At 35.8% G+C, this 13,127-nt stretch overlaps 1 protein-coding gene across 3 annotated transcripts in view; it reads left to right on the top strand.

Annotated features, from left to right (window-relative positions):
• The window catches only part of CDKAL1 (CDKAL1 threonylcarbamoyladenosine tRNA methylthiotransferase), a 427,133-nt gene that overhangs the window by 272,373 nt on the left and 141,633 nt on the right, over positions 1-13,127 (top strand). For all 3 annotated transcript variants that reach the window (XM_082753985.1, XM_082753986.1, XM_082753987.1), the window contains one exon: positions 7,653-7,798. In XM_082753985.1, coding sequence (XP_082610111.1) covers positions 7,653-7,798 — 146 coding nt within the window. The remainder of the gene's footprint in view (positions 1-7,652; positions 7,799-13,127) is intronic.

Below are 13,127 nucleotides of genomic sequence, written 5' to 3'. Positions count from 1 at the left end.
CATTGAAAACCAAATAAGATCTCTCTTTCCTTGTTATATATAACTAGGTTATAGCCAGGTTCTACCAGCTACTTTCTATGCTGTTCCAAACTTTCTGTTTAGTTTAGATGCATAAAACCCTTTGTTTTCTTTGAGAGATGAACTGTCACATTCACTGTGCTTTGCAGCATCATCTGCATAATCTTCAGTAAAACTGCTTGCTTCATTAGGCTTTGGCATAAGTTTATGCATGATGTGGATAAAACTAGTGCTCCAGGTCACCAATCCAGGTTTCTGAAGACAAAAAATTAGTGCAACAGTTGTATTTGCCTATTGTAAATGTGTGCCTCGCTTACATTTTACCTGTTTTTCGGGTTTATTGGATAGCATAACATATAATTGAGACAGCAAATTATTTAAAGCAGCTCTGTGCTGTTGAAATAAATCACTTTTTTTTTTAGTGGACTTCTCTGTGTGTTTCTAATGCGTATTGCAAAGAGGAGTATCAATTTACTTCTGGAAGAAAATATTTCATTAGACTAGTGCTTAATGATGAAAAATTAGAGAGCACCTTGGAGAAAATGAAAAAGGTGTGTGTTTTCTTGCTGATCAGAATTAATCATTTCACAAGGAATTAACATTAACTGTTTGGTTGGCTGGCTATAAGTCATTAAGCCATCGCTCCAGCAGTTAATTAAATGTACATTTCCTCTTAAAGTGAATCCATTTATTGAAACTGGACAAGTCAACTCTGCAGAGTCTCTTTATGATTGCAGTGATGGCTGCAATAGCAACGTTAACAGCTGTCATTTTTTGAAGGACTGAGCCATTTATTTACTGCATGTTTCCAATGATACAACCTGCATAGGTTCACATGGGAACTGAAGGTCCTCAATGCCTTCTGGAAATCAATGTTATACTATTAATGCCAAATGTCTCAATGAATTGGCTAAATTTTGGTAACACACTTGTGGAGACTCCACTGTCTTACTTGCGTTCACAGTTCCAAACAAGGTGAGTAATAAGTAGCCTTGTGGAAAGCAAAAAAATGCTTCACATTTTATGCAATGTAAAGTCAGGCCTGCTGGTAGGCATGGTGGTATAGGTATTCCAATTTTCTTATCATGAAGTATTTCAGGAACCCAGGTTCAGATAGCTGTACTAAGAATTACTGTTTTCATCAGATAAATGCAAAAATGGTACTCTGCGAAGAGGTTCTGTCTCTTTTTAGGTGTACCAGTTATATCCAGCTTAAGAGTAATGTCTTGGAGAGAAGCATACTTTTAATTTAGTCGGAAAGTTCTTGATAATTCTGTGTTTAAAAGTTTCTTTAAAAAAATTAGATGGCTAGTATTTGGTGCTCTGTGTTTCTTTGTATACTGATTCATGGTAAGAGATGGAACAAACCCCAGTTGGGCTATGAAAGTGTTGTATTGCAGTATTATCTGGAATATTATGAATATTATCTGTCACTTTTTTTTTTTTAACAAGAACTCCTCTTAGCCTGTCCTCATTTTTAATAAAAGAAGTTATGACAAATTTTTGAAGGCATATAGCTGTTTCTGGTTTGGCTTGGTTTGTGTTTGCTTTTTTTTTTCAGAGATTCAGCTTAATCCGTAATCATGGGGGGGAAAAGAATTGCCTGGGCTAATACCAGTTCTTTGTTTGATAATGTAGGAGGCATTTTTCCTATGTGGCAAAACAAACTTTTGCTTTCCATCTGGCAACCCAAAGATCTGATCTTAAGGTTCAAGTTACATTGATCGGAGTTGCGTGTGCATCTAGCTGCTCCCAAGTGAATTCTCTGTCCTAATGAGCTGCTTAGGCCTGTGTGTGCGTGTTGTATCATTACCTGGGACAGGGGTTGCCACTCACCTTGTCCAACGTGTGGCTTTATTACAGCTCCCCTAATTCTTGTCCAGATGAGGGAGAGGCATTGCCTTCCAAGCAGTATGCTTAGGGAGCTTTGTGATTATGTATCCTACACGTTCTTGGGTTTTACAACCCTATTACTCAGGGGAGGCATGAGGGGTTCCCTGTTCAAATTTTAACAAAACTGTTACGGGCTTTCCAGCCACAGTCACGCTGTCATCATTGCCATGCATCCATCACTAGACCTCATCTGTTTTTGAATTTCACTGTAGCAGAGGAATTTAAAAATGGACCATAGCCACTTGATTTTTATCCAGGCTGCGCTGGTGGTGGCACCACTGGGCTTCTAGATGGCAACTATCAGCGGAGACTCCTCGTTACGTATCTCAAACTAACATCTGCCACAAGGGAAAAAAGTTTTGAGGGAGTGCCATTTTGTCATGTTTCCATATGGATGAGCATGTATTTGGGCTTCGCTTTTGGCAGAGGACAAAATTCTTTCGCTAGGAAACAAGTTATTCAGATCACTGTGACTCAAACATGAGGGAGAATTCAAATACTGGACCTCTGCCTACTTTAGGAGAAAGAATCACTGTCTGAAAAGCTTGCTGATACTGACAGAGAGATGTGTGGATATTGAGGTTTATTGTCTTTGTGATTCTCCATGGTTGTGCATCGTGTCATGACAAACAGAAGGATTGATTTTCTGGTTAGGTGGTTAAATTTGTATATTGTAATTGTTGGGATAAAATATACTGACTAGGCAATGTGCCTCGTGTTCTGATGTACTCCAGCTGCTAAGAACTGGAAAAAAATAGTTCCTATGCGATCATTTTCCTAAAGGGTCTCTCACATGCATTGTTAGATTCTGACACTACATGACTTTTGCTTTTTGTGAAGTCAGCTTGAAACAAATTGTGCTACTCTTCGACTTTTTGTTCCTACATAAAATGTCCTTTTCATGTAGTGCTTCTCCTGATTCGTGTAGGTATTAGTAGATTCCACAGGACAGGGGGAAAAGGCAATCAGCTGTTTCAGTCATGATTAAAGACAGAAGTTTTCTTTCGCCATCTTAAGATTTCAAAAAGTTGTTCCTTTATTATTTCCAGATGGAAAAAAAATACATAAAATGTATATTGCATTTTTTCCCACTAGCTGAAATATGCAATTATATCTACTAATGCAAAACACTTTGTTGGAAAGATACATATATATAACAACAGGAAACAGATGTTAACCTTAGAATGTTGAGATGCTTTAAAATGCAATTATACATGAGCCACTGATGTCCTTCAAGCTCTCTCTGGGATATTAACTAATAGTTTTATTAAGTGATAAAAACTGGTATTCTGTGTGCAGTCTGTGGTGTGGGAAAATCTGTCAGGATTAACTAAGTATGACAATCCAGCACATGACTGTATTTAATCACACCTATATGGTGAAGTAGTTGAGTGTAGCATTAGGTGTAGGGAGGATAAACAGTAAGACTGGAACGATCTTACATTATGGTTTGGGGGTAGAATATTGTATTTATAATTGAGCACTTAGAAAGTTTGAAAGATTGGTTTATGCAGATATCTGAAAATTTTCTTTTAATTCATTATTCTGCCTCCTTTTGAGCTGTTCATTCTGAGTTTCTCATTGTGACAAGTAAGTTAAAAAAAAAAAAGCACTAGTGGTACTTAGAGAACAAATGACAAGGACACAGTGCTTTCTCATTTCTGTCTTGTGTCTGATTAGTTGGTGTTAATAATCTCTGTTCTGTTAATAGTTATGGTCCTGAAATACTTGGTGGAAAAAAAAAAAATTATCCATGCTGCATTTGATTCAGATTTATGCCTGAAAACATGGGAATATACTCAATAGAAATTCAGTGCTTGAAGTACTTATACCATCTTTTGTGTAGCTTTAGATATAGAAAGTACATGAAGAAAGAACTTCACAGTAGAAATTCATTTGCAATATTCTATTCTGTAGGAGCTTTGAGGGTCTAGAGCATGCTTGAAGCCTGTGACCTCAATAACTAGACTGTATGAGGGTCCCTGGATATGTAATGTGTATTGTGCATGCATTTCTGATACATAAGACAAACAATTCACTTTTTGAAGAATTCACTTTCTTTGATTCTGAGAGACTGATGTGCATCTTTCTAAAACAAAGCAATGCAGTGGAATTGTCAGTAATAGTACTTAGTGCATAACTGAACATTCTGGATTTATTCCATTTAGGATTTTTACGTTTTTGATCCATACAGAGACTTGTAGTGACAGTTGAAAAATTCAATTAGTTAATGGACATTTTGTGCTCATTTAGTACAGGACCAAGTGAAATGACTTTAAATGAAAACAGTTGTATTCTTAATCCTGCAAGATATCCACACTTGCAGAAGTCATGATTATTTTTTAGTGGGAGATACCTGGAAGAAGCAGTTTTGACTAGAGTCTTATTTAAGTATGACCACTGAATACGTATCAGTTTAGTTCTTACAGGAAGTGTTGTTGAAAGTTCCCTTTTGGCACATGCCCCTGAAGCAGATCAAATGTGAGACCATCAGGTTTGTGCAAGTTATTGTAAGATTAAAAAAACTACTAGGTCTGGGAGGTATGTTTTTTTAACCCAGGTATTCTCTGGATAGGAGAGCACATTTTAGTTTTTAGCATTTGTTTTCTACGTTTAATATTCTGCAGCACCGTGTTAATTTTCTTACAGAAAAGAGGAGGAAAAATGAAAATAAATTTTTAAAAAATGCTTAGAGAAGTTCCTCAGTTGTGACTTTAAAAAACAATATGAAACTGTGGTAAGACAAAGTAGTTTCTCATTCTTTACTATATATGGTGTCTTTAGCACAGGTAAATACAAGTTATTTATGCTTTTATTTCCTGCTGTCCAGCAATATGTGGCTAGTTTTGTACAAAATTCAAAAGCCACTACTATAATGGAAAGAATCAATTTGTGTTTTAAGGTTAAAAAAGAAAAAACTTAAAAATATAAGTGTTGTTTAGTATGAATGCAGAGGGAAAGGAACAAAATCATAATTTTTAAAACATAATATTTCAAGATCTTGCTTGCGATAGAAATCTATGGATTTCTATCAAATGGTCATTAGCCTTGCAAAAGCTGGGCTAAAAATATGCTTTTATAGCTAGAAATTCTAAGTAGTAGTTGATTACCTTCAAAAAGAATTCACAAAGTGATCACTTAGTGAAGAGTCTGTTTTTCAGAAGTTGCCAACTTTGAGAGGAGTGAGAGAGAATTAATTCTTTCTATGTTGTAGAGTTATTTTTATGAACTTGGCAGATTCAGAAGCATATTATGAAACTTGGCTTTCATTGGTTTCTTGTATCATAAGTCTGTTTTTGAAGGTTGAGTGAAGTATTTTGAACTAAGAGTTAAGCGGTAGGGTTATATAGGGTTGTATACAGCTTGGTTCCAGCCCTTCTGCCATTTGTGATATTTTAGACATGCTACTGATGCAAAAAAAAGTAAAAATAAAAATTGCATGACTACCAGAATGCTTTCTATAAACTTAATTTATAGTATTTTCTAAAGCTTAAATGAGGAAAAAATAAAGTTTTCCCCATTTTGTGACATTATTTTACAGAACTTGTTATGTTCTGTTTCGTTTGAACAATGTATTCTAGCTGAATGTCTAAAATTAAGGACATAGGCAAGTAGTTCCATTTAAAAGGGCTTTTTATGGATGTTTGGTGGCATGTTCTTTACTCTTTCAGTCTCAAAGCTAATTACCCCTGGCTTCCACTGAGAGCTGCACACACCTTTGCTGTGCATCAAATTCTACACCCTCCATTATCAATATAATTATTACTGTATTATTTAGTTTACATATCTGGGATAGGGTAGGTATTCCACTGAGTAATGTAATTGCTTATCATAAACACATAATAGAAGTTTAGACAGAAACCTTCAAAGCTGCTTTCTAAAGTGATTTGAGAGTTTTCAGGTTTTGTATATACATACTTGTTGGATGAAAGGTATGCACAAGAGTATACACGAGTAGTTGTTCTAAAATCACACAGTCACAGAACGGTTGGGGTTAGAAGGGACCTCTGCAGATCAAATCTTGTCCAAACCCCCTGCCAAGCAGGATCACCTAGATCATTGCACAGGATCACATCCAGGCAGAATTTGAATATCTCCAGAGAAGGAGACTCCACAGCCTCTCTGGGCAACCTGTTCCAGTGCTCTGTCACCCTCACAGTAAAGAAGTGTTTTCTAATATTCAGCTGGAACTTTCTGCATTTCAGTTTGTGCCCATGGCCCCGTGTGCTGGGCACAACTGAAAAGAGTCTGGCTCCATCCTCTTTACACCCTCCTTCCACGTATTTACATACATTTGTAAGATCCCCTCCTCTCAGTCTTCTCTTCTCCAAGCTAAACAGGCCTCACCTTCTCCTCATAAGAGAGACGCTTCAGTGCCCTAATCATCTTCGTAGCCCTTCTCTGGACTTGCTCCAGTAGCTCTATGTCTGGGGATGGAGGGTGAGGCTGACTGGCCTGCAGTTTCCTTTTCTTCCAGTCCTCAGTCTCCATGACCTTTCAAAGATGATGGAGAGTGGCCTAGCAATAACATTGACCAACTCCTTCAGCACCTGTGGGTGCATTCCACTGGGGGCCAGGGACTTGTGGGTGTGAAGTTTGCCTAAATGATCTCTAACTTGATACTCCTTTACCAAGGGAAAGTCATCTTTTCTCCAGACTTCCTCTCTTGTCTCTAGGGTTCAAGATTTCTGACATCTTGTCTTAGCAGTGAAGACTGAGGCAAAGAAGGCATTCAGAATCACTGCCTTCTCCATATCCTTTGTTTTGAAGACATCTACCACATTCAGCAGCGGGCTCCTGTTTTCCCTAGTCATCTTTTTAGCTATTGATAAACTTGAAGAAGCCCTTCTTGTTGTCCTTGTGTGGTGTTTTTACCCTGCTGGGCAACTGAACACCAGCAAAACTGCTCTCTCACTTCCCCTACCCAGAAGAACAGAGGGAGAAGAAAATAAGATGGAAAGAAAAAAAAAAAAAGTTTCATGGGTCGAGATAAGGATAATTTAACCAAAGGGAAAAGGCAGTCTGGGGTTTGGTCTGGCTTTGATTTTGATTTTTTTTTTTTTTTTTGGCACTCTCTGTTACCTATACCTTGTTTTCTTACTGTCCTTTTGTACCTGTACATAATGCATAACATCCCCTGCCTCTTTTCAAGCCATTACTGTGCTTTTAGCAGTCCACTGCTTAGTTCTATCCATTTTATAACCAAACACGTTTAATCCCTGGAGTCTGTAATAACACAGTTAAGAGATTTCAGACTAGTATTGGAGCAGTCTTGCAAATGATCAGATATACTTTAATTAGCAAATTGCCGACTCTAAGGATATTCCAATTAGAGACATTCATATATTGGCATCTGAGAACTCTTTTGACTCTGACAGGAAAGCAGCTAACCCTTGCCATCTAATGAAATTGAAAACAGCTACCATCTTCTTCAGAAGAAAATTATTGTGAAAATCAGTGCTTTCTGAAGTTTTCTTCTAAATGGATAACTAGTACTACTTAGGGAATGTCAGGCCTATCTCAAAGGAAATGAAATCCCATAGCTTTCTTCTTTCTTTAAAAACAAAATTGTTTCCATATATTTTCATATGTCACTACTCTCTCAACTGGGCTACTGTAACTCAGTGTTATTTGGGTTTTAGAAGTGTTACAAATGATATGTATCACATATGAATTTAAAGGAAATTTGTGTATTGGTTTCATAATTATTATTTTTTTTTTCCTTTTTGAATAACTCATAGGAAATGGCGAAGATTCTCAATCATCCAAGAGTGTATGCTTTTCTGCACATACCAGTCCAGTCAGCCTCTGACAGTGTGCTCATGGACATGAAAAGAGAATACTGCGTGGCAGACTTCAAACGAGTAGTGGATTTCCTTAAAGAAAAGTAAGTCTATTAATATTTGAGGAAAATAATAGTGGTTTGGGGTTTGTTGGCTGTTTTTTTTTGTTTGTTTGTTTGTTTATGGTTGTTTTTTTAATGTCAAGAACATGTGGCTGAAAACACAATAACTTGCAACTTCTTCATTAAGGTATTAAAAAAGAATGAACTTCTTTGAGCTTTCAAAGTCTGACTTTTTTTGTATGATCCTTGATGTGGTTTGACCCTTTGCTTGAGATTTTATAAGCATCTTAAATCTCTGCATGACATGCTTTTAATTTGTTGATATATTCCTAATCTTTTTCAAATAATACATTCTTAGATTATTTTTTATACTTAAACACTATATGTAGACTGCTTGAAGTTAAAATTGTTGAAGTCTTCTTTAATGTGGCTTTTGAACATTGTGTGCTTTGTGTTATGGAGATGAGCCAGCTCCAGGTAATGTAAATGGGTATTTTTTTTTTTGAGCAAACAGTATTTTATGTCCTTTGGCTGGTGTACGTTTACACTGATAAAGCAATACTATCATCCTGCTTATGGAATGGGTGATTTATAGTATAATTTTAAAATTATTTTCCTTAAGAACAGTTAATTGTAAGAAGTAAAAGTATATATCATAATGTTGTACTTATGCTGACCCGAACACAATAGTTCCATTTACATGCAAAGGTGCAACCACAAGTACTAATGTAATATCCAATGAAGTCTTCTTAGCTTTTAAAATTAAATATTGACATATTTCTGTGTGTATTACTGTGCCAATTGTCATACAAAATATCTGTCTGGAGAATTAATTCAGTTATCTTGTTTGGCTACTTTTGCTCAATAATATTTTTTTTATATGTTTCTTTTAATGATTTAAGAGGGGGGATTTAATTCAAAGGGATACCTTTGACTCTAAAATTACGTTAAAATATTGGATATTAAAACAAAAACAAACAGTTTCTCATAATCATTTTTATAGTTGATTTTTCATGATTATTCAAAAATCCAGCAGTCTAGGCATGTAAAATGTCATGCAAGAATTGCAAAATATAAGAAAGAAAAGCAAACTACAACAGAATAGAGTCTGTTTGCATTTTTTTTTTTTTTGTCATTTATAGCGTGTTCCTGTACATTTACAGCAATTGCTTGAAATGGAGCTGATTATAAAAATACAGGTTCACTATTTATTATCTTTGTTGCCATTATATGTTGATCTGGAATTAATTTTCCACCCCAAACAATGCACGTGGATTCTTGATATTTTCGTGTGGCTTTGGGTCAACTTTACTTTTAAATGAACAGCTATATTGTATTCCCACGTATCTTAGAACTCAGTCAGTTTATGTCTTGGTTGACTTGAAGCTGATTCATTGTTCTCTTCAGTAGTTCTAACGTTGGCAGCTATTATCATAACAGCGGCTGGATTTTCGATAACCTATTATAGCTGGCACGTGTTGGGGCATATGGAAATTTATTATATCATTCAGCTCTTGCACAGAGAAAAGCGTGAATTAGTTAATATCCAAATTTAAAACAGCTGGTCATTGAATATAAAGTAATCTACGACACACATCTTCTTCCACAGGCTTTTTGTAGTAAATTTTACAAGGAAAAGATAATTGTCTTGATGTCTTGTTTTTGAATAATAATAAACTTTATTTATCCTGCTTACTAAGAAACTACCAAACTATCTAGTAGTTCCTGTTAGGAAACAGTCTCTGAATGCTAAAATGGAAAATTCCTTATACCATATGGCAGCAGAATAAGGAAGCTATGCAGGACAGAGAAAAAGTTTTGGATATTTGGACATGTGCACATCTGTAAAACTAATTTTTTTTCTTTTGCACTTAAGAGCCTAGTGTCTTCATTTGTAGTCTCTCCTCCTACGGCAGCAGCCAGCTATTGCATTCCATATAGATATTCCCATAAAGGTCTGAAAGCAAAGATTGCCAGGACTTAACATTGCTGCAGACAACTCCAGAGCCTACAGCCAAAATAGCTAAAATTAAATAAGTGTTTGAACTACTTTAATAGCCAAAAGGGATTATTTCCATCTTCCATTTATCAAATAGGAAAAATAAAACAAAAGTAGAACACCCTATATCTCCTTTTCATATTCCTAGGGTCATAAAGTCATCTTAGAAATTTCCTACAGGAAATGTACAGGGCCTTATCAGTATATTCCAAATGGCACCTTCATCTCTAAAATGTGACATCTACTGTGATAGTATCTTCACTTAAAATTCTATTAAACCAGTAATTCCATAGGCTGACCCGCTGAAGAAGTAAAGTCGCACACCAAAATATAATACGGTTATCAGTTAAGTGCTTAATAACTTGATTTCAGACGTCTGAGCAAATAAGCATGAAATACAGGAAGTAAAAATGAAGGGAAGAAAGAAAAAAAAAATGAACCACGTGATCTCTTGGGTTTTTGAATACCAAAGATACTAGGGACTCCTGAATCTTTCTTTTCCCCATCAGACCAGTGAAATACTCTGGGAGTTTTTTTTCTCCCAGAAAAATAGTAAAATGTTTTCCTTCCTCTGGAGAGCCAAGAATTGATTGCAGAGGTATCTCCTTCTGAAGATGGGGATTTGTTCGTATCCCACTGAGTGCAGAATGTTTTATAGAGAAGCTAGAATTCTCAAAAACTTTTTTTTTTTTTTTCATTAAAACTCACTTTTTAAAAGAATGGAGCATTCTAGACCCTCTGAAATTGTGATACTATGCATCACTTTTTTTTTTTTTTTCCTACCTTTGAGGACTCTTTCCTCAGGCAGAAACCCTAGAAGTGTACTTTAAAAACAAAGACTGATATTCCATTGCAGTTATTTGATATGCAGTACTTTGTATTTAGAGACCCTCTGTCCAGCCAGGTGACAACATTTTTGGTTTAGTATCCAGATGGATAACAAATTGTAGTTTGAAATTCAAACCCATCAGACTGAAAAGCTGTACTAGAGAAGCCTTGTTTTGTACTCAGAAATGCATTCTTTAAATTTTGCTGTCCTTTTTGCACTTAATTTTCTTTAAATTTTAACATTCAGGAAAATGTTGTTGATAGGCCGGTAGCTGACCTAAAGATTTAATATTGATATATATATTTTATTAGTGAAAGAGTCATTTGTAAACTGTTCTGGAGAAGAAATTTAAAAGAAATGAGGATTTGCAGATAAATTTAGAAGGTAGTCCTGTACAACTTGTGCTTCTATGAGGGTTCTTGCAGTTATTCTTTTATATTTTTTGGTCACTACCTGTGGATGTGGAGGGACTACTCCCAAAACTGACTGATACAGAGGAGGAGATATTCATTTGGATGAGGTATTAATTTCAATATGTTTGCATAAAAAGGAACATAAGCAGCAGCTTCTAAATAAATTTATAGTCTTATATCAGAAATTCTTTTAATTGCAGGTTCATTTTTTCGAAATGTGAGTTGTTTTCTTTTTCAAGTAGTCTGAACTTTCGAGATTCTGCATAAATTATATTTCAGAAAGATGGTGGTTTTAGTTACAAAAAGAGCAAGACTGATTTAATTATCTCAAAATTTTGAAACTTAATCCACTGAAATTTACTTTTGCTCATAAAGGCAAACAATTGGAGTATATTTCAGTTATAGAACCTGAATGTCATATTCTGTAATTACTCAAATATTCAGGGACAATGTGAATATATACCCATTAAAAATCCTTACACTGGTAATGTGTTTTCAGATTTCTTGTTTGCAGTTGACCAATTGCAGTATTGCATTATCTTACTTCTCTGGTTTGTAAAGCAATTGTGATGTTGATCAAAGCCTTTATTAATCTTTCCCTATTACGGTCCCTTCGTAAGGCAATAGGAGAGTAACCCAACATCTAGACAAATGAGAGGGCGAGAGTGGAGAAGGAGATAGGGAAGTTTAGAGGCAGGCTGAAATGCTCTGTCTGTATTTTTGGAAGTAGCATGAAGCTGAGGAAAAGCTTTTTGCCTCCCAATTTTTGTGTGTGTTTCTGTGCGTGTGTTGTGAAATGGAAGCATAACATTAATTGTGGGTGGCTGCTGCTGTTCACTCGGGATTGTCTCATAATTCATGCTGGAAATATGTGTGCTTTCCAATACGATCAGCAAACATGGGCTGCCAGAAGCGAGAGTCAAGGCCTTGTCAGGCTAAAAGTTCTCTTCTTTTTTGCACCTTCTACTCCATTAAAATCAGAGGACTACTAGCAAGCCTGTTCTAGCCTCAGTAACTTTCAGTGGTAATGAAGAATTGATTTTTTCAGCATATGCAGGCTCACAATTACATGCAGTTGGAGAAAGAAAGTAAAGGACCAATAGTAAATGAGAGCAGTGGAAAATAAATTGAAATTTTGGAAGGTGATTAATCACTTCAATGTAAACTAGAACCTTAGTTGCCTGGCAAATAATGGATTATTGCTGCAGGTGTCCGAAGAAACTTAATATCCAAAATGAGAGAAGATGTTACATAGTCCTTTGAGACAACCGGCTTCAGGGATGCTATCTTCTTCCCTATTTCTTTACAAGGAGTTAAGCCAAAACCAGGTAGCTTCAGCAGCTTTCTAGGCCACCTCTTCATCCTTTTATTTTTACGGATTTTAAGTGATTCAGCAGTGTCTGTCTCATGTCTCTCTTGATCTGCCCTGAGCTTCGTCTGTTTTGTTGCAATGGCAGCCAGGTGAGGTGGCACCTCCTTTTGCACAGACACGACAGTCTGCTCAAGGGCTACTGTCTCTTCCCAGTCATGCTGGATGTCTGCTACTTGTAGGTTTTCCAGCACCATCTGTATGTCTGCATCAAACTTTTCATAGTCTGCTTTCTCGACTAATATAATAAACTTTCTAATATAATTTTCTTTAATATAATTTTAATCCAGTATGTTTCAGTATGACTTTTTTTTTTTGTTTGTTTGTTTCCAATGTTCTAGTCTTCTGGTGTGACCTTGTTCTCATTCCGGTCATAGTGACACATGCCAGAAAAGCTTATGTGGACAATCTGGACATTTATCATGGTCTCTTTTTGTATTTCTTATGTAACTGTGTATTTTATTTATGTATTTCTTATGCAATTGTGTATCTTACTGTTTGGAAGTCTTCTACATGAAAACTTTTATATTTTCTAATAGCTCATTTTTGACTGATACAACAATAGAGGCAGAAAAATCTTCCCAAAAGCTTGTTTCTAAATACTATTACTTGGATGATCAAGAAAATTCTGAACACTGTGAATAATTTGTAACTGTACATAATTTTCTTCTGAAAGATGGCCTTACAGTAAGCTCCTAAATATTATTAAGTCCATGTTGAAAGATAAACAGCTAAATGAGCTGTCATTAAATTTGCAACTG

Source organism: Aythya marila, assembly GCF_965140915.1.
Source record: "Aythya marila genome assembly, chromosome: 2".
NCBI classification, from domain to species: domain Eukaryota; kingdom Metazoa; phylum Chordata; class Aves; order Anseriformes; family Anatidae; genus Aythya; species Aythya marila.
The sequence above is the reverse complement of the archived record's forward strand: the minus strand, read 5'-3'. Positions and strand labels throughout refer to the sequence as shown.